Source organism: Arachis stenosperma, chromosome 4 (assembly GCF_014773155.1).
Source record: "Arachis stenosperma cultivar V10309 chromosome 4, arast.V10309.gnm1.PFL2, whole genome shotgun sequence".
NCBI classification, from domain to species: Eukaryota; Viridiplantae; Streptophyta; class Magnoliopsida; order Fabales; family Fabaceae; genus Arachis; species Arachis stenosperma.
This window is the reverse complement of record NC_080380.1, coordinates 49272907-49294755: the sequence shown is the minus strand read 5'-3', so window position 1 is coordinate 49294755 and position 21849 is coordinate 49272907. Positions and strand designations below refer to the sequence as shown.

Sequence of the window (21849 nt, the reverse complement as noted above, 5' to 3'; positions counted from 1 at the left end):
TCACAATGCTTGGTGCAAATCCCGGAAGTCAAAAGTAACGGAAATAGCCCAAAATTGTAATAAAGACCAAAATGAAATTAAATTTCTTAAAAATTGGGCAGCATCCCAACTTAAAATTGGACGTTCCCGGATAGCAAAATAGCACAAACAGCAAGAAAGTAGCATCAATTAAGCACAACAGCGATGGGATAGCATGCAGCAACACAAATGTCATAAAAGAGCAATCCAAACTCAGTATACAACACCCAAGCAAACAAACAGCGAATATGCACAAACGGAGCACTTATCAGGCCTAGAATCTTCTATCCAGTCCTAGCTACCTAACAGCAATTATTTCTATCTAACCTAACATACAAAGTTCCAATTCTAACTAACTACAAACAATTAACAGTAGCTAACAGAGATGAAAAATTAATAGCAAGCAGAGTTGGAGCAGGAACCTGGGAGCAGAGAAGAACTGAAAATGGAAAAAGAAATTGGGGTTGGAACGGGGGCAACTAAGGCAGAGATTCGCGCCGCCGTGGATGGTGGCGGTTATGGCAGAGCGGCGGCGGTGGTGCTCGGAAGAGTGAGAGACTGAGTGAAGGGAAGTTGGTGATGGTGAGAGAAGGAGAGTGAGAGGAGAATGTGAAATGGGGGAAGAGAGGGAGGGGCCGCCGAATGCTTGTCGCCGGCGGTGATGGTGGAGTGGCGGAGGTGGCGTTCGGGCAGAGGTGAGAGTGAGAGACAGGGGCGGAGTGGGTAAGTGAGAGAGAGATAAAGCGAAGAGGGGTTGGCCGTGTGGTGGTGGTGGCCGGCGGAGCAGAGGCTGAACGGAGGTTGGAGGAGGAGAGAGGAAGAAGATGATGGGGGGAGAAGAAGAGGAAGTGCGCGACTGCGCAATGCTCTTCGCGCATTAGGGTTATCCTATTTTTTGAATCGACGCGAGCGCGCACCCTGCGCGTTCGCGTACATTGATGAAACTAGGGACCTACGTGTGCGCGTACAGCGCGCTTGATGAGCGGATAATTTATACGCTTTTTGGCATTATTTTTAGTATGTTTTTAGTATGATCTAGTTAGTTTTTAGTATATTTTTATTAGTTTTTAGCTAAAATTCACTTTTCTGGACTTTACTATGAGTTTGTGTGTTTTTCTGTGATTTCAGGTATTTTCTGGCTGAAATTGAGGGACCTGAGCAAAAATCTGATTCAGAGACTGAAAAGGACTGCAGATGCTGTTGGATTCTGACCTCCCTGCACTCGAAGTGGATTTTCTGGAGCTACAGAAGCCCAATTGGCGCGCTCTCAACGGAATTGGAAAGTAGACATCCTGGGCTTTCCAGCAATATATGATAGTCCATACTTTGCCCAAGATTTGATGGCCCAAACTGGCGTTCAAAATCACCTTCAGATTTCACAGCGTTAAACGCCGGAACTGGCACCAAAATGGGAGTTAAACGCCCAAACTGGCACAAAAGCTGGCGTTTAACTCCAAGAAGAGTCTCTACACGAAAAATGCTTCATTGCTCAGCCCAAGCACACACCAAGTGGGCCCGGAAGTGGATTTTTATGTCATTTACTCATCTTTGTAATCCTTAGGCTACTAGTTCCCTATAAGTAGGACCTTTTACTATTGTATTTTACATCTTGAGATCTTTGAATCTTTTGATCACTGGAGGCTGGCCTCTCGGCCATGCCTAGACCTTGTTCTTATGTATTTTCAACGGTGGAGTTTCTACACACCATAGATTAAGGTGTGGAGCTCTGCTGTACCTCGAGTATTAATGCAATTACCATTGTTCTTCTATTTAATTCCGCTTGTTCTTGTTCCAAGATATCACTTGTTCTTCAACTTGATGAATGTGATGATCCGTGACACTCATCATCATTCTCACCCATGAACGTGTGACTGATAACCACCTCCGTTCTACCTTAGATTGAGTGGATATCTCTTGGATTCCTGATACACGACGCATGGTTGATCGCCTGACAACCGAGCGCTCGCCTGACAATCGAGCCAGCCATTCCGTGAGATCAGAGTCTTCGTGGTATAGGCAAGAACTGATGGCGGCATTAAAGAGAATCCGGAAGGTCTAACCTTGTCTGTGGTATTCTGAGTAGGATTCAATGATTGAATGACTGTGACGTGCTTCAAACTCCTGAGGGCGGGGCGTTAGTGACAGACGCAAAAGAATCACTGGATTCTATTCCGGCCTGATTGAGAACCGACAGATGGATAGCCGTGCCGTGACAGGGTGCGTTGAACATTTCCACTGAGAGGATGGGAGGTAGCCACTGACAACAGTGAAACCCTTGCATAAGCTTGCCATGGAAAGGAGTAAGAAGGATTGGATGAAGACAGTAGGAAAGCAGAGAGACGGAAGGGACCAAGCATCTCCATTCGCTTATCTGAAATTCTCACCAATGGAATACATAAGTATCTCTATCTTTATCTTTATGTTTTATTCATATATCACCCATACCCATTTGAGTCTGCCTGACTAAGATTTACAAGGTGACCATAGCTTGCTTCATACCAACAATCTCCGTGGGATCGACCCTTACTCGCGTAAGGTTTATTACTTGGACGACCCAGTGCACTTGCTGGTTAGTTGTGCGAAGTTGTAGTGATCACAATTTCGTGCACCAAGTTTTTGGCGCCGTTGCCGGGGATTGTTTCGTGTATGGACAACTGACGGTTCATCTTGTTGCTTAGATTAGGTAATTTTTTTTCCGAATTTCTTTAAAAATGAATTCTAGAGTTTCATGATGATCTGTTGAAATCTGGCTGGCTGTGAAGCCATGTCTAATCTTATTGGACCGAGATTTCAACTGATCATCACAAGAGCTTGTTGATTTCTATCAATCTTGCTATTGGAGCAATGATCTGCTAAGGCTTGGCTGGCCATTGGCCATGTCTAGTGTTTTGGACCGAAGCTTTCTTCGAAAGTTTGGCTGGCTGTGAAGCCATGTCTAATTCCTGGACCGGAGTCTTAGACTAGCATTGCAATGATTCCTGGAATCCAAATTAAGAATTCTGAAACCTTTATTTTCTATTTCCATATAATTTTCGAAAAATCCAAAAAAATTTTCAAAATCATAAAAACCAAAAATATTTTATGTTTCTTGTTTGAGTCTAGTGTCTAATTTTAAGTTTGGTGTCTTGCATGCATTGTTTATTTGATCTTGGTTCTATTTTCAAGTCAATAGTACAGGGAACTGAAGATTCAGAACATGCAGCAGAGGAATTACACAGAAAAAGCTGGGCGTTCAAAACGCCCAGTGAAGAAGGACAGACTGGCGTTTAAACGCCAGCCAGGGTGCCTGGTTAGGCGTTTAACGCCCAAAAAGGTAGTGCATTGGGCGTTAAACGCCAGAATGTGCACCATTCTGGGCGTTTAACGCCAGGATGGCACAAGAGGGAAGATTCTGTTTTTAATTCAGATTTTTTTCAAGTTTTCAAAGTTTTTCAAAATCAAATCTTTTTCAAATCAAATCTTTTTAATCAAATGTTTTCAAAATCAATTTCTTTCCTTTTTCAAAGATACTTGCTAACAATTAATGATTTGATTGAACAATTCAAGTATGTTGCCTTTTCTGTTGAGAAAGGTTTAATGTTTGAATCATATCTTTTCTTGTTAGGCAAGTCATTAATTTTTTAAATCAAATCTTTTTTTTAAAAATTGTTTTCAAATCATATCTTTTCAATCATATCTTTTTAAAACCATAACTTTTTAATCATATCTTTTTAATCACATCTTTTTCAAAACAGTTTTTAATTATATCTTTTTGATTTCTAATTTCAAAATCTTTTTCAAAAATTACTTGATCTCTTTCTCACTCTTGATTTTCGAAAATCAAATTAAAGTTTTTCAAAATGTTTTTAAAATCTCTTTAATTAATTTTCGAAAAATCTCTTCCCCTCTTCTCACATCCTTCTATTTATGGAGTACCACTCCTCCTCAATGCACAATTCGAACTCTATCTGACTAAGTTCGAATTATTCTCCTTCTTCCTTCTATTTTCCTTCTTCTCTGACACCTCAAGGAATCTCTATACTGTGACATAGAGGATTCCACATTTTCTTGTTCTCTTCTCTTTCATATGAGCAGGAACAAGGACAAAAGCATTCTTGTTGAAGCTGACCCTGAACCTGAAAGGACCTTGAAGTGAAAGCTACACTACAAGAAAACACGTCTATTGCCACGCTTTTAAAGCGTGGCGAAAAGCTGAAAAAAGTGTGGCGATAGCTTTTTGCCACGCTTTTTGAGCTACCGCCACGCTTTTGAAAGGGTGGCGTATCAAAGGGTGGCGGTTGCTCTATCGCCACGCTTTTGATGACCTATCGCCACCCTTTTTCTTTTGCCACGCTTTTTACAACTAGCCACCCGTTAAAGCGTGGCCGTATGTGGGAGATATGGCCACACTTCAAAAGCGTGACCATATGGGAGATACAGCCACGCTTTTGAAGCGTGGCAATAGGTAGAGATACGACCACACTTTTGAAGCGTGGCGATAGGTAAAGATACGGCCACGCTTTTAAAGCGTGGCAATAGAGAGATACAGCCACGTTTTTAAAGCGTGGCGATAAGGAGATATACGGCCACGCTTTAAAAGCGTGGCAAAAGCCTTGTTAAATTTTAAAAAAAAATCTTTTCCTTACTTGATCTTAATTACTATACAATATAAATTTTCAATTCTTTTTTATTACTAAACCTATAAATATAGTATGCAATTTTTATTGCAAGACAAAACAAACAATAATTAGTGACATAATTTTTGCTATAATAATTTTATACATTAATAAACTAATATTCAAATACAAAATAAATCTCGAATTCAAATTCCAAAACTAAAAAGATAGAAAAATATAGAAACAATACAACTTAAACACCAAGTCATTTGTTGTTCTTTCTTCCTCTAGCCCTCTCAAACTTCCTTCCCTTAGATCGTACATAAGGCTTGGTATGGCTGTGAGGAACACCAGGACCAGGACCAGGACCAAAATGTTTCACAGCTTCCCTGAAATAGCAAAATCAACAAGGGAACAAAAAACATGTTTAAGTTACAAAAGATAAAGTAATAACTTTTATCATTAAAGGATAACAACTAGGCCCTGTTTGGTAACTGCACCATGACAAAAATATAGAGTACAAACCTATTTGAAGGAGATAGATACAGAAACAGAAAAAAATGTTTCTATCTAGGAACAAAATTTGCCTGATTTTCTATGTAGTCTCTGTCTTCGTGTTTCTATATTTTAGTTCTCAGGCACTTAAGCACAACATTACATTACATTCCATCCTATATACCTCAACAAAATGTTTGAATCAATAAACTAAATGTAACCTGCTGAGAAAATTTGTGTGAACCAATAGCCATTGTAACTGAAAGGACAGTTGGCATTGCAATAGGAATTCCGCCAATCAGTAACACAAGGAGGTTATCAATACCAACTCGGTATTTCCTTTGCTGTGGACCCCTGATGCTATTTTACAAATTCTATGTTTACAAATGCTATTTTACAAATGCATATCATGGACAAAGGAGCAAAATTGATTAGTAAGTTTCTGATGGTGCTTTCATGGTAAAATTTATCTTGCTAACAAGAAGTAAACAATAACAATGAAGCATGTTGAGTATAACTACAATTATAATTGAAAATAGCAGTGTTATTAAGCACAAATTGATAGAAATTCTTCCCATGAGTGCATGAGTGTGAGAGCAAGTGTGTGCCTGTGCATGGTACGTTATGCACCTTAACCACGGGGTCCGTATAAATCATCTAGTACTTGGATCACGAGACAGCCAGCAGGCCAAGAAAGATTACAAGCTGCTCCAATGGAAACCTTGTACTATGAATGATAATAATCAAATAAAAACATGGCGTTAAATAAATAAAATGACAAAAATTAAATAAGTATCAACTCAGTTTTCTTCTCATCAAACTTAGTACTATGAATCAAGCAACTCAATATTGAGATTTCAATTAGTTCATGCAAGTAAAAGAGCTCATTAGGTCAAATACAGATGAACCAAGTGGTGCTGAAGAAAATTAAACAAAGTAATATATATATATATATATATATATATATATATATAGGTACCATTGAATCAATGGATTTCTGGTTCATGCAATACTCCTCAAGCTTTTGAAGCTCTTGAGAGAAGTTCTGCAAATACAGGAAAAAGGCGCCTGAGGCTAAGATTGGAACAGAGTCAGGTAGCAGCAGCAAAGCAAAAGTAGATAAGCTATTCAATCAATCAGTTTATAATTTCTTATAAATATAAATCAAGCTCATTAACAGCTTCTCATATCAGATTATATTGTTCTAGTATGATTTTCAAATGAAAAAAATATGGAATCCATGAATTACCTTTTTCAATAATTTGGAGTGCTTACAGCTAAAGAACCACACTCAGCAATGATTTTGTTCAGCATAAACACAAAAAAAAGAACAAAACTTAGTTGCACAAATGAACCAATTATATAAGGCTCAAACAAATATCATTTAAACTTCTCTAACTACTTACGAACGGAAGAATCAGGGAACTAGGGAAGCACAAATGAATCAGATAATAAACATAAACAAAGAAGCACAAATCAATTTTGTTCAGATGAGAAGCCAAACCCTGCTAGTAACCTTGTTCTTCGGAAACTTGACGGTACCATATGTTCTCTCCTTCCACCGGTTCCCTTCCTTGTCGAATCTGTAAAACTTCGATTTCCTAAAATCAATTGGAAAAGAGTAATAACAATTAAAAGCACAGATTTATTATATTAAAAAAAATGATGATCGAAGATTTACTCAACAGCTGCGACAGCGATCATACTGAGGGCTCCCTCTTGCGCGTCCCCCTTCTCGCGACGGCAACGGTTCTCGCGGCTCCCTCATCGGCAACCAGGAAGCACGACGGTGACTGGCGAGGGAGCAACTCCTCTTTCCCCTCCTCGGCGGCGACGAAGAGCAAAGCTCCTCCAGCGGCGGCGACGCGTTTGGTGACGGCTCCTCCTCTCTCATCGCTGCACACACTCCCTCTCGGGTTTGACTCGACAGCGGCGGCGAGCTGGTCTTCGACGAAGCTGGCAGCAAGGCGGCGTCTCCTTCCTCGAGCTCTCCTCTTCCGCGTGGGTGAGGTGGTGCGTGTGAGTATTGTGTTGTGTGCGCTGGAGAGGGGAAAAGGGGGAGTGGGGCTGCGGCGCTGTTGTGAGCTCGAGGGATTAGGGTGGCCAGGGTGAAAGGGGATGTGAGCTCTTTCGATTAGATTAGGGTGGCCGGGTTGAAAGAGTGTGATTAGGGTGGGGACCGGGTTGGGGCGGGTCATTAGGGTTTTTCTTTTTTAAACCTTTTGGCCACGCTTTTAAAGCGTGGTCATAATGAAACCCTATCGCCACGTTTTTAAAACGTCCCTGTTTCTCTCTATGGCCACGTTTTTGAAGCGTGACAGAAAAAAAACGTGGCCGTTTTTCTAATCAATTGCCACCCTTACAAAAGCGTGGCTGTTGACCCTTTTCGCCACGCTTTTGAAGCGTGGCAAAAAAAAAGTGGCCAAATCTCTAATCTATCGCCACCCTCACAAAAGCGTGGCCATTGACCACTTTTGGCTACGCTTTTAAAGCGTGGCAAGAAAAAAGCGTGGCCATAGGCCTTTTTTCTTGTAGTGCTAAGAGAAGCTAAGGCACAACTCTCTGTAGAGGACCTAACAGAAATCTTCAAAAAAGAAGACATGGCAGCCGAAAACAACAACAATGCAAACAATGCAAGGAAGGTGCTGGGTGACTTTACTGCACCTACTCCCGACTTCTATGGGAGAAGCATCTCTATCCCTGCCATTGGAGCAAACAACTTTGAGCTTAAGCCTCAATTAGTTTCTCTAATGCAACAGAATTGCAAGTTCCATGGACTTCCATTGGAAGATCCTCATCAGTTCTTAGCTGAATTCTTGCAAATATGTGACACTGTCAAGACTAATGGGGTTGACCCTGAGGTCTACAAACTTATGCTATTCCCTTTTGCTGTAAGAGACAGAGCTAGGACATGGTTGGACTCACAACCTAAAGAAAGCCTGGACTCATGGGAAAAGCTAGTCAATGCCTTCTTGGCAAAGTTCTTTCCACCTCAAAAATTGAGTAAGCTTAGAGTGGAAGTCCAAACCTTCAGACAGAAGGATGGAGAATCCCTCTATGAAGCTTAGGAAAGATACAAACAATTGATCAGAAAGTGTCCATCTGATATGCTTTCTGAATGGAGCATCATAGGTATTTTCTATGATGGTCTCTCTGAACTGTCCAAGATGTCTTTGGATAGCTCTGCTGGAGGATCTCTTCATCTGAAGAAGACGCCTGCAGAAGCTCAAGAGCTAATTGAAATGGTTGCAAATAACCAATTCATGTACACTTCTGAAAGGAATCCTGTGAACAATGGTACTAATCAGAATAAAGGAGTTCTTGAGATTGATACTCTGAATGCCATTCTGGCTCAGAACAAGATATTGACTCAACAAGTCAATTTGATTTCTCAAAGTCTGTCTGGAATGCAAAATGCACCTGGCAGTACTAAGGATGCTTCATCTGAAGAAGAAGCTTATGATCCTGAGAACCCTTCAATGGAAGAGGTGAATTACCTAGGAGAACCCTATGGAAACACCTATAATTCTTCATGGAGAAATCATCCAAATTTCTCATGGAAGGATCAACAGAGACCTCAACAAGGTTTCAACAACAATAATGGTGGAAGAAACAAGTTTAGCAATGGCAAGACTTTTCCATCATCTTCTCAGCAACAGACAGAGAATTCTAAGCAGAACCACTCTGACTTAGCGACCATGGTCTCTGATCTAATCAAAACCACTCAAAGTTTCATGACTGAAACAAGGTCCTCCATTAGGAATTTGGAGGCACAAGTGGGACAGCTGAGCAAGAAAGTTACTGAACTCCCTCCTAGTACTCTCCCAAGCAATACAAAAGAAAATCCAAAAGGAGAGTGCAAGGCCATCAACATGGCCGAATTTGGAGAGGAAGGAGAGGCAGTGAACGCCACTGAGGAAGACCTCAATGGACGTCCACTGGCCTCCAAAGAGTTCCCCAATGAGGAACCATGGGAATCTGAGGCTCAAAATGAGACCATAGAGATTCCATTAGACTTGCTTCTGCCTTTCATGAGCTCTGATGAGTATTCCTCCTCTGAAGAGGATGAGTATGTCACTGAAGAGCAAGTTGCTAAATACCTTGGAGCAATCATGAAGCTAAATGACAAGTTATTTGGAAATGAGACTTGGGGGAACAAACCTCCTTTGCTCACCAAAGAACTGGATGACTTGTCTAGGCAGAAATTACCTCAAAAGAGACAAGATCCTGGGAAGTTTTCAATACCTTGTACCATAGGCACCATGACCTTCAAGAAGGCTCTTTGTGACTTAGGGTCAAGTGTAAACCTCATGCCTCTCTCTGTAATGGAGAAGCTAGGGATCTTTGAGGTACAAGCTGCAAGAATCTCACTAGAGATGGCAGACAATTCAAGAAAACAAGCTTATGGACTTGTAGAGGATGTTTTGGTAAAGATTGAAGACCATTACATCCCTACTGATTTCATAGTCCTAGAGACTGGGAAGTGCATGGATGAATCTATCATCCTTGGCAGACCCTTCCTAGCCACAGCAAAGGCTGTGATTGATGTTGATGGAGGTGAACTGATCATTCAAGTGAATGAAGAATCCTTTGTGTTTAAGGCTCAAGGATATCCCTCTGTCACCATGGAGAGGAAGCATGAAGAGTTTCTCTCAAATCAGAGTCAAACAGAGCCCCCACAGTCAAACTCTAAGTTTGGTGTTGGGAGGCCACAACCAAACTCTAAGTTTGGTGTTGAACCCCCACATTCAAACTCTAAGTTTGGTGTTGGGAGGTTCCAACATTGCTCTGAGCATTTGTGAGGCTCCATGAGAGCCCTCTGTCAAGCTACTGACATTAAAGAAGCGCTTGTTGGGAGGCAACCCAATGTTATATTTTATCTATTTTCCTTTGTTATTTTATGTTTTCTGTAGGTTGATGATCATGAGAAGTCACAAAATCAATTGAAAAAGTAAAAACAGAATGAAAAACAGGAAGAAAAACAGCACACCCTGGAGGAAGAACCTACTGGCGTTTAAACGCCAGTAAGGCTAGCAGATGGGCGTTTAACGCCCAGTCTGGCACCATTCTGGGCGTTTAACGCCAGAAAGGGGCACCAGACTGGCGTTAAACGCCAGAAAAGGGCAGGCACTTGGCGTTAAACGCCAGAAATTGGCACCAGCCCGGCGTTTAACGCCAGAATTGGCACAGAACACAAATTTTCTTGCCACTTGGTGCAGGGATGACTTTTTCTTGACTCCTCAGGATCTGTGGACCCCACAAGATCCCCACCAACCCCACCACCCTCTTTCTTCTTCACCCATTCACCAATCACCTCAATACCTTGGTGCACGAAACTGCAATCACACTTTTGTAATCCCGCACAACTAACCAGCAAGTGCACTGGGTCGTCCAAGTAATACCTTACGTGAGTAAGGGTCGATCCCACGGAGATTGTCGGCTTGAAGCAAGCTATGGTTATCTTGTAAATCTTAGTCAGGATATCAGAAATTATTAGGATTGATTGTGAAAAGCAAAAGAACATGAAATAAGTACTTGTTATGCAGTAATGGAGAATAGGTTGGGGCTTTGGAGATGCTCCATCTTCTGAACCTCTGCTTTCCTACTGTCTTCTTCATCAAACACGCAAGGCTCCTTCCATGGCAAGCTGTGTGTAGGGTTTCACCGTTGTCAATGGCTACCTCCCATCCTCTCAGTGGAAATGTTCAACGCACCCTGTCACGGCACGGCTATCCATCTGTCGGTTCTCGATCAGGCCGGAATAGAATCCAGTGATTCTTTTGCGTCTGTCACTAACGCCCCGCCTTCAAGAGTTTGAAGCTCGTCACAGTCATTCAATCATTGAATCCTACTCAGAATACCACAGACAAGGTTTAGACCTTCCGAATTCTCTTGAATGCCGCCATCAGTTCTAGCTTATACCACGAAGATTCTGATTAAAGAATCCAAGAGATATCTACTTAATCTACGGTAGAACGGAGGTGGTTGTCAGGCACGCGTTCATAGTTGAGAACATGATGAGTGTCACGGATCATCACATTCATCCGGGTTAAGAACAAGTGATATCTTAGAATAGAAGTAAGCATGATTGAGTAAGAAACAGTAGTAATTGCATTAATCCATCAAGATACAGCAGAGCTCCTCACCCCCAACCATGGGATTTAGAGACTCATGCCGTGGAAGGTACACAAAGAAAACGTGTAAAGTGTCATGAGGTACAGATACAATGTCAAAAGATCCTATTAATAGTGAACTAGTAACCTAAGGTTTTACAGAAATGAGTAAATGACAGAAAAATCCACTTCCGGGCCCACTTGGTGTGTGCTTGGGCTGAGCATTGAAGCTTTCATGTGTAGAGACCTTTTCTGGAGTTAAACGCCAGCTTTCATGCCAGTTTGGGCGTTTAACTCCAAGTTTTATGCCAGTTCCAGCGTAAACGCTGGAAATTCTAAGGCTGATTTGCCATGCCGGTTTGGGCCATCAAATCTTGGGCAAAGTATGGACTATCATATATTTCTGGAAAGCCCAGGATGTCTACTTTCCAACGCCGTTGAGATCGTGCCAATTGGGCTTTTGTAGCTCCAGAAAAGCCACTTCGAGTGCAGGGAGGTCAGAATCCAACAGCATCTGCAGTCCTTTTCAGTCTCTGAATCAGATTTTTGCTCAGGACCCTCAATTTCAGCCAGAAAATACCTGAAATCACAGAAAAACACACAAACTCATAGTAAAGTCCAGAAAAGTGAATTTTAACTAAAAACTAATAAAAATATACTAAAAACTTAACTAAATATACTAAAAGCATACTAAAAACAATGCCAAAAAGTGTATAAATTATCCGCTCATCACAACACCAAACTTAAATTGTTGCTTGTCCCCAAGCAACTGAAAATCAAAATAGAATAAAAAGAAGAGAATATACTATAGACTCCAAAATATCAAAGAAACATAGTTCCAATTAGATGAGCGGGACTAGTAGTTTTTTGCCTCCGAACAGTTTTGGCATCTCACTCTATCCTTTGAAGTTCAGAATGATTGGCATCTATAAGAACTCAGAACTCAGATAGTGTTATTGATTCTCCTAGTTAAGTATAATGATTCTTGAACATAGCTAGTGTATGAGTCTTGGCTGTGGCCCAAAGCACTCTGTCTTCCAGTATTACCACCGAATACATACATGCTACAGACACATAATTGGGTGAACCTTTTTAGATTATGACTCAGCTTTGCTAGAGTCCCCAATTAGAGGTGTCCAGGGTTCTTAAGCACACTCTTTTTGCCTTGGTTCACAACTTTAATTTTTTTTTCTTTTCTTTTTCTTTCTTCTTTTTTTTTCGAAAATATTTTTTTTTGTATTCACTGCTTTTTCTTGCTTCAAGAATCAATTTGATGATTTTTCAGATCCTCAATAACAGTTCTCTTTCTCCCTCATTCTTTCAAGAGCCAACAATTTTTAACATTCTCAAAACAACAAATTCAAGAGATATATGCACTGTTCAAGCATTCATTCAGAAAACAAAAAGTATTGTCACCACATCAAACTAATTCAACTAGTTTCAAGGATAAATTTCGAAATCCTGTACTTCTTGTTCTTTTGTGATTAAAGCATTTTTCATTTAAGAGAGGTGATGGATTCATAGGACATTCATAGCTTTAAGGCATAATCTTTAAATTTTATTAATTATGAATTAAGAACAAGACTCAAAAATAGATATAAAATGAACTAAAAAAAATAGAAGACAAAAATTTAAATAGGCTCCTAATGATAGAGGTTTTCACAGAGTTAGGACTCAACAACCTTGATTTTGAGAAGTGGATGCTCCTTCAGCTTGAGAGGAGAGTTTTTGGCGTTTCAACTCTTGGAGTTCACGCCCCTGCTTCTCTTGCTCCTTCCATTGACTTCTTGGTGATTGGATGTTCAATGGGTATGAATTCATCTGCTCCCATCTTTACCCCAGCCTCTTTACAGAGCAAGGAGATCAAATTTGGGTAAGCCAATTTGGCTACAGTGGAATTCTTATTTGCAATTGTGTAAATCTCACAAGCAATCACATAATGCACCTCAACTTCTTTTCCAAGCATAATGCAATGAATCATCACTGCTCTCTTGATAGTGACCTCAGAACGGTTGCTAGTGGGCAGTATGGATCGCCCAATAAAGTCTAGTCAACCTCTTGCAATTGGTTTGAGGTCTCCCCTCTTGAGTTGGTTTGGGACACCCTTTGAATTGGTTATCCACTTAGTTCCAGGGAGGCATATGTCCTCTAGAACTTGATCCAACCCTTTATCTGCTCTCACCATTCTCCTATTAAAGGAGTCAGGATCATCTTGCAGTTGAGGCAACTTGAAGATTTCTCTTATTTTGTCCAGATGGAAGTACATAACTTTCCCTCTGACCATGGTTCTGTAGGTATGGTAAGCGGTTCCAGTCATTCTCTGCTTATCTGTTAGCCACAGATTTGAGTAGAATTCCTGAACCATGTTCCTTCCAACCTTTATCTCAGGATTGGTTAGAACTTCCCATCCTCTGTTTCGAATTTGCTCTTGGATCCCCGGATATTCATCTTCTTTCAGATCAAATTTTACTTCCGGGATCACTGACCTCAGACCCATTATTTTGTGATAATGGTCTTCATGTTCTTTGGTTAAGAACTTCTCTTGATTCCAAAGATTCTTTGGATTATTCTCTTTCTTTCCTCTTAAATTGGTTTGTTTTCCCTTAGGAGCCATGATCTTGATGAATCTTGGCTTTAGTGATCACGGAAAAGCACACCAAACTTAGAGGTTTGCTTGTCCTCAAGCAAAAGAAAGGAAGGAGAAGAGAGAGGAGAAGAGCAAATTCGAATGGTGTGGGGGGAATGGTGAGGCCGAACGTGTTCTTATAAGGGGGGGGGGAAAGGAGATTTCGAAAAAATTGAGAAGAGATTTGAGAAGATATGGAGAGGATTTGAGAAAAGGGTGAGTTTTTGAATAAGATTTGGGATTGATTTGAGAGGGATTTGAAGAATGTTTTTGATTTGTGAGGATTTTAAAGTGAATGATGAAAGGTTGAAGTGTATTATGTAGAAGAGTATAGGTAAGAAAAGGAAAGTTAAAAAAATTTGATTGAAAACGAAATCTTGGTCCCCCCACCTTTCTGGCGTTAAACGCCCAGAATGGCATCCATTCTGGCGTTTAACGCCCATCTGTTGCCCCTTTTGGGCGTTTAACGCCCAGCCAGGTGCCCTGGCTGGCGTTAAACGCCAGAATTCCTTTATCACTAGGCGTTTTGCTAAACGCCCAGGATGCTGCACACCTGGCGTTAAACGCCCAGAATGGTGCCCATTCTGGCGTTTAACGCCCAAAATGGCACCATTCCTGGCGTTAAACGCCCAGAATGGTACCCATTCTGGCGTTTAACGCCCAAAATGCCCCTTACTGGCATTTTTTTGCCAGCAAGCTCTTTTTCTCTGCTTTTTGAGCTGAATCCTTCTGTAACTCTGTGAATTCCTTCATTTTTGATACTTGCCTCTGTAAAAACAAATCATATAACCTCCTAATGACTGGGTTGCCTCCCAGCAAGTGCTTCTTTACTGTCTTTAGCTGGACCTTTACTGAGACTCACTCAAGTCTCAGTTTTGAGCATTCCTGCTCAAAATTGCTTTCAAGATAATGCTTGATTCTCTGTCCATTAACAATGAACTTTTTGTCAGAATCAATATCCTGAAGCTCAACATATCCATATGGTGACACTCCTGTGATCACATACGGACCCCTCCACCGGGATTTGAGTTTTCCTGGAAACAATTTGAGCCTAGAGTTGAAGAGCAGAACTTTTTGTCCTGGCTCAAAGACTCTGGTTGACAACTTCTTGTCATGCCACTTCTTTGCCTTTTCCTTATAAATTTTTGCATTTTCAAAGGCATTGAGTCTGAACTCCTCTAGCTCATTTAACTGGAGCAATCTTTTTTCACCAGCTAACTGAGCATCCATGTTTAGGAATCTGGTTGCCCAGTAGGCTTTATGTTCCAATTCCACGGGCAAATGACAGGCCTTCCCATACACCAATTGGTATGGAGAGGTTCCTATAGGAGTCTTGAATGCTGTTCTGTATGCCCACAGAGCATCATCCAAGCTCTTTGCCCAATCCTTTCTTCGGGCTATCACAGTCCGTTCTAGGATTCTTTTTAGCTCTCTGTTAGAGACTTCAGCTTGCCCATTTATCTGTGGATGATACGGAGTTGCCACTTTAAGGCTAATTCCATATCTAACCATAGCAGAGTATAGCTGTCTATTGCAGAAATGAGTGCCCCCGTCACTGATTAGTACTCTGGGAACACCAAATCTGCTGAAGATGTGTTTCTAGAGGAATTTCAGCACGGTCTTGGTATCATTAGTGGGTGTAGCAATTGCTTCTACCCACTTAGATACATAGTCCACTGCCACCAGAATGTAAGTGTTTGAGTATGATGGTGGGAATGGACCCATGAAGTCAATTCCCCATATATCAAACAATTCTATCTCTAATATCCCTTGTTGAGGCATGGCATATCCGTGAGGCAAGTTACCAGCTCTTTGGCAACTGTCACAGTTACGCACAAACTCTCGAGAATCTTTATAGAGAGTAGGCCAGTAGAAGCCACATTGGAGGACTTTAGTGGCTGTTCGCTCACTTCCAAAATGTCTTCCATACTGTGATCCATGGCAATGCCATAGGATCCTTTGTGCTTCTTCTCTGGGTACACATCTGCGGATCATTCCGTCTGCACATCTCTTAAAGAGATATGGTTCATCCCATAAGTAGTACTTGGCATCTGAAATTAATTTCTTTCTTTGCACTCTGCTGTACTCCTAGGGTATGAACCTTACAGCTTTATAGTTTGCAATGTCTGCAAACCATGGAGCTTCCTGAATGGCAAAGAGTTGCTCATCTGGGAAAGTCTCAGAGATCTCAGTAGAAGGGAGGGACGTCCCAGCTACTGGCTCTATCGGGACAGATGATCAGCTACTTGGTTCCGTCCCTTTCTGTCTCTTATTTCTATATCAAACTCTTGCAGAAGCAACACCCATCTTATTAGCCTGGGTTTTGAATCCTGCTTTGTGAGTAAGTATTTAAGAGCAGCATGGTCAGTGTACACAATCACTTTGGATCCCACTAGATAAGATCTAAACTTGTCAATGGCATAAACCACTGCAAGTAATTCTTTTTCTGTGGTTGTGTAATTCTTCTGTGCATCATTTAGAACACGGCTAGCATAATAAATGACGTGCAGAAGCTTGTCCCAACACTGCACCAATGGCATGATCACTGGCATCACACATTAATTCAAATGGCAATGTCCAATCTGGTGCAGAGATGACTGGTGCTGTGACCAGCTTAGCTTTCAGGGTCTCAAACGCCTGCTGACACTGTGTGTCAAACACAAATGGTGTGTCAGCAGCTAGCAGGTTACTCAAAGGTTTTGCAATTTTCGAAAAATCCTTTATAAACCTTCTATAGAATCCTGCATGCCCCAGAAAGCTTCTGATTGCCTTAACATTGGCGGGTGGTGGTAATTTTTCAATTACCTCTACCTTTTCCTTATCCACCTCTATTCCCCTGCTTGAAATTTTGTGCCCAAGGACAATTCCTTCAGTCACCATAAAGTGACATTTCTCCCAGTTTAAAACCAGGTTAGTCTCTTGGCACCTTTTCAGGACAAGTGATAGGTGGTTAAGACAGGAGCTGAATGAGTCTCCATATACTGAGAAGTCATCCATGAAGACTTCAAGAAATTTCTCCACCATATAAAAGAAGATGGATAGCATGCATCTCTGAAAGGTTGCAGGAGCATTACACAGACCAAAAGGCATCATTCTGTAGGCAAACACGCCAGAAGGGCAAGTAAATGCTGTTTTCTCTTGGTCTTGAGGATCTACTGCAATTTGGTTGTAACCTGAATAGCCATCCAAAAAGCAGTAATAATCATGACCAGCTAGTCTTTCTAGCATTTGGTCTAGAATGGTAAAGGAAAATGATCCTTTCTGGTGGCTGTATTGAGCCTTCTGTAGTCAATACACATACGCCACCCTGTGACTGTTCTTGTAGGAACCAGTTCATTTTTCTCATTATGAACCACTGTCATGCCTCCCTTTTTGGGGACAACTTGGACAGGGCTCACCCAGGGGCTATCAGAAATAGGATAAATAATCCCAGCCTCTAGTAATTTAGTGACCTCTTTCTGCACCACCTCCTTCATGGCTGGATTTAGCCTCCTCTGTGGTTGGACCACTGGTTTGGCATTATCCTCCAACAGGATCTTGTGCATGCATCTAGCTGGGCTAATGCCCTTAGACACTTATGGACCACCCAAGAGCTGTCTTGTGTGTCCTTAGCACTTGAATCAGTGCTCCCTCTTCCTGTGGATTCAAAGCAGAGCTTATAATCACTGGAAAAATGTCACCCTCTCCCAGAAATGCATACTTCAGGGATGGTGGTAGTGGTTTGAGTTCAGGTTTGGGAGGCTTATCCTCCTCCTGAGGAATTTTCGAAAATTCCTTTGTTTCCTGTGGTTCTTCTTGATCAGGCTGAGCATCCTTGAAGATGTCTTCAAGCTCTGATTCTAGGCTTTCAGTCATATTGATCTCTTCCACCAAAGAGTCAATAATGTCAGCGCCCATGCAGTCATTTGGTGTGTTTGGATGCTGCATGGCTTTCACAGCATTCAACTTGAACTCATCCTCATTGACTCTCAGGGTTACTTCCCCTTTTTGTACATCAATGAGAGTACGTCCAGTTGCTAGGAAAGGTCTTCCTAGAATGAGAGTTGCACTCTTGTGCTCCTCCATTTCCAGCACCACAAAGTCAGTTGGAAAGGCGAATGGCCCAACCTTGACAATCATATCCTCTATTATGCCTGATGGGTGTTTAATGGAGCCATCAGCAAGTTGGAGGCATATCCGGGTTGGTTTGACTTCTCCAGTCAACCCAAGCTTTCTGATAGTGGATGCAGGTATTAGATTGATGCTTGCTCCAAGATCACATAGGGCTGTCTTGGTGCAAGCACCTTCTAATGTGCATGGTATCATAAAGCTCCATGGATCTTGAAGCTTTTCTGGTAAGCTTTTCAGAATGACTGCATTGCATTCTTCAGTGAGAAACACTTTTTCAGTTTCTCTCCAATCCTTCTTATGACTTAAGATTTCTTTCATGAACTTAGCATAAGAAGGTATTTGCTCAAGTGCCTCTGCAAACGGAATCTTTATTTCAAGAGTCCTTAGATAGTCTGCAAAGTGGGAAAATTGCTTATCCTGCTCCGCTTGGCAGAGTTTCTGAGGATAAGGCATCTTGGCTTTATATTCTTCAACCTTAGTTACTGCAGGTTTGTTCCTTACAGAAGTGGTTGAAGAAGCCTTGTTAGAGGGATTATTGTCAGCACTCTCAGGTGTCTGATCCTCCCTTGGCGTCTGAACGCCAGGAATGGGTGAAGATTGGGCGTTAAACGCCAACTTCTCTCCCTTTTCTGGCGTTTGAACGCCAGAACTGGGCAGGGAATGGGCGTTTAACGCCAGCTTTCCCTCCCTTTCTGGCGTTTGAACGCCATAGCATTCCTCTCTGGCTCTTACTGTCCTCAGAGGGATTTTGAACAGTGGTTGGTTATCCTGTTAATTGTTCCTTGTTTGACTTTTTACTCTTTGGAGTGATGTGTTCAGTGTCTTCCACTCCTCAGTTGAACTACTTGACACTCTCCTGTTATCTGTTAGATATCTGCTATTTTGCTTGATTCAACTGCAGTTCCATGTTCTTGTTAGCAACTTTAGTTTCATGGAGCATTTTTTAAATTCTGCTAATGTTCTGTCATCAGGAGCAATTGTTGATTAAGCTCATTCATCTATTCTTGAGGATTAGGATCAGTGACTACGTTATGACTTCCTCTTTGGAGAGAACTCATTGCTAGAGTATAAATATTGGTTTCTAGCAACAGTGTCTATAAGCTCTTGAGCCTCTTCAATTGTCTTCCTCATGTATAGATCCACCAGCTGAGTGGTCTAAAGACATCTGAGCTTTTTTGTAAGCCCATAGTAGAAGATGTCTAACTGTACCCACTCTGAAAACATTTCAGAGGGGTATTTTCTTAGCATACCTCTATACCTCTCCCAGGCATTATAAAGAGATTCATTATCCTCTTGTTTAAAGCCTTGGATGTCCAGCCTTAGCTGTGTCATCCTCTTTGGAGGGTAAAAATGATTCAGGAATTTGTCTGATAACTATTCCATGTCTTTAGCTTGCTGTAGGTTGGTTATTCAACCACCTTTTAGCTGATCTTTACAGCAAATGGAAACAGTAATAGTCTGTAGACATCCTGATCCACCTCTTATCATGTACTGTGTCAGCAATTTGTAAGAACTGTGCCAGAAACTTAGTAGGTTTCTCTGTGGAAGACCAGAATACTGGCAATTTTGTTGCACTATGATAATGAGTTGAGGATTAGCTCAAAGTGCTTGCTTTGATGGGAGGTGTACAGATGCTACTCCCATATGCAGCTGTAATGGGGGTTAGCATATGACCCAGAGTCCTTCTGGACTGATCAATCCCACTTAGGTCCATACTGGATAAAGGGAAATGATATGGATTGCAAATAGATAAATTTTGTTTTGTTTTTTTTTTTGAATTAACCGAAAAAATTAAAATAAAATAAATCAAAAGTAAAATAAAATAAAAATTCAAAAATTAAAAGAAGATAAGATCAAAGCAAATTGAAAACTGAATCAATTAGTTAATTAAAAAGATTTTGAGATTAGCAATTAGAAAGATATGATTGAAAAATTTTTATGAAGAAGATTTGATTTTTAAAAAGAGGAAAGAGAAAAACAACAAAATGACACCAAACTTAGAATTTTTACGGATCAAAAAGGGACTAAGGACATGCAAAATCGAAAATTAAAAGAAAAGCAAAAGCATGCAATTGACACCAAACTTAAAATATGAAACTAGACTCAACTAAAAGACTCTAAACCAACAAAAATAAAACAGTCCTAATCTAAGCAACAAGATAAACCGTCAGTTGTCCAAACTCGAACAATCCCCGGCAACGGCGCCAAAAACTTGGAGCACGAAACTGCAATCACACTTTTGCAATCCCGCACAACTAACCAGCAAGTGCACTGGGTCGTCCAAGTAATACCTTACGTGAGGTAAGGATCCCACGGAGATTGTCGGCTTGAAGCAAGCTATGGTTATCTTGTAAATCTTAGTCAGGATATCAGAAATTATCAGGATTGATTGTGAAAAGCAAAGAACATGAAATAAGTACTTGTTATGCAGTAATGGAGAATAGGTTGGGGCTTGGAGATGCTCCATCTTTGAACCTCTGCTTTCTACTGTCTTCTTCATCAAACACGCAAGGCTCCTTCCATGGCAAGCTGTGGTGTAGGGTTTCACCGTTGTCAATGGCTACCTCCCATCCTCTCAGTGGAAATGTTCAACGCACCTGTCACGGCACGACTATCATCTGTCGGTTCTCGATCAGGCCGGAATAGATCCAGTGATCTTTTGCGTCTGTCACTAACGCCCCACTTCAGGAGTTGAAGCTCGTCACAGTCATTCAATCATGAATCCTACTCAGAATACCACAGACAAGGTTTAGACCTTCCAGATTCTCTTGAATGCGCCATCAGTTCTAGCTTATACCACGAAGATTCTGATTAAAGAATCCAAGAGATATCTACTTAATCTAAGGTAGAATGGAGGTGGTTGTCAGGCACGCGTTCATAGTGAGAACATGATGAGTGTCACGGATCATCACATTCATCCGGGTTAAGAACAAGTGATATCTTAGAATAGAGTAAGCATGATTGAGTAAGAAACAGTAGTAATTGCATTAATCCATCAAGATACAGCAGAGCTCCTCACCCCCAAACCATGGGTTTAGAGACTCATGCCATGGAAGGTACACAAAGAAACGTGAAAAGTGTCATGAGGTACAGATACAATGTCAAAAGATCCTATTAATATGAATAGTAACCTAAGGTTTTACAGAAATGAGTAAATGACAGAAAAATCCACTTCCGGGCCCACTTGGTGTGTGCTTGGGCTGAGCATTGAAGCTTTCATGTGTAGAGACCTTTTTGGAGTTAAACGCAGCTTTCATGCCAGTTTGGGCGTTTAACTCCAAGTTTTATGCCAGTTCCAGCGTTAAAACGCTGGAAATTCTAAGGTGATTTGCCACGCCAGTTTGGGCCATCAAATCTTGGGCAAAGTATGGACTATCATATATTGTGGAAAGCCAGGATGTCTACTTTCCAACGCCGTTGAGAGCGCGCCAATTGGGCTTCTGTAGCTCCAGAAAATCCACTTCGAGTGCAGGGAGGTCAGAATCAACAGCATCTGCAGTCCTTTTCAGTCTGAATCAGATTTTGCTCAGGACCCTCAATTTCAGCCAGAAATACCTGAAATCATAGAAAAATACACAAACTCATAGTAAAGTCCAGAAAAGTGAATTTAACTAAAAACTAATAAAAATATACTAAAAACTTAACTAAATATACTAAAAGCATACTAAAACAATGCCAAAAAGTGTATAAATTATCCGCTCATATACCTCTTCCCAAAAACTCTCACCTATCAAATCCCATCTTTCTTCACCACTCACATCCATCCTCATAAAACCCCACTACCTACCCTTCAAATTCAAACCACTTTCCCTCCCAAACCCACCCAATATGACCGAACATGAGCCCCTCTCCTATTAAACCCTTCTTCACTCCTTCATTTTCACACAACCTA

The 21849-nt window shown here is 41.2% G+C and overlaps 1 protein-coding gene and 1 non-coding gene across 16 annotated transcripts; both read right to left on the bottom strand.

Moving 5' to 3' along the window:
- Positions 1–4736: 4736 nt before the first annotated feature.
- LOC130973244 (glucomannan 4-beta-mannosyltransferase 1-like) lies at positions 4737–7292 on the bottom strand. 15 transcript variants are annotated; one of them, XR_009084079.1, is made up of 5 exons: positions 6815–7292; positions 6625–6709; positions 6088–6153; positions 5330–5835; positions 4737–5002 (listed from the first exon to the last, which is right to left on the bottom strand). XR_009084079.1 is itself a non-coding variant. In XM_057897689.1 (4 exons), exons 1-4 carry the CDS (start codon positions 6810–6812, stop codon positions 5740–5742), a joined length of 270 nt encoding a protein of 89 aa, XP_057753672.1. In that variant the 5' UTR covers positions 6813–7292; the 3' UTR covers positions 4737–5739. The 15 variants fall into 15 exon arrangements, 4 of the variants coding, with proteins under 4 accessions (XP_057753672.1, XP_057753669.1, XP_057753670.1 ...); XR_009084084.1 differs by having other exon boundaries at positions 4737–5835; positions 6358–6709; positions 6790–7292; XR_009084082.1 differs by having other exon boundaries at positions 4737–5835; positions 6358–6691; positions 6790–7292.
- An 821-nt stretch (positions 7293–8113) lies between these two features.
- On the bottom strand, positions 8114–8221 carry LOC130978064 (small nucleolar RNA R71). The gene has a single exon (XR_009085728.1). It is a non-coding gene; the product is annotated as a small nucleolar RNA R71 (small nucleolar RNA).
- Positions 8222–21849: the final 13628 nt, after the last annotated feature.

What these genes read in the sequence shown, in the direction of transcription:
- LOC130973244 (XM_057897686.1), bottom strand. Translation starts at nt 7,002, where the DNA reads ATGAGAGAGGAGGAGCCGTCACCAAACGCGTCGCCGCCGCTGGAGGAG. An exon ending in CGCGCAAGAGGGAGCCCTCA is followed by an intron (nt 6,710 to 6,814) that starts GTATGATCGCTG and finishes AATTGATTTTAG; the next exon opens with GAAATCGAAGTTTTACAGAT. An exon ending in TCAAGTTTCCGAAGAACAAG is followed by an intron (nt 6,154 to 6,624) that starts GTTACTAGCAGG and finishes CTGTATTTGCAG; the next exon opens with AACTTCTCTCAAGAGCTTCA.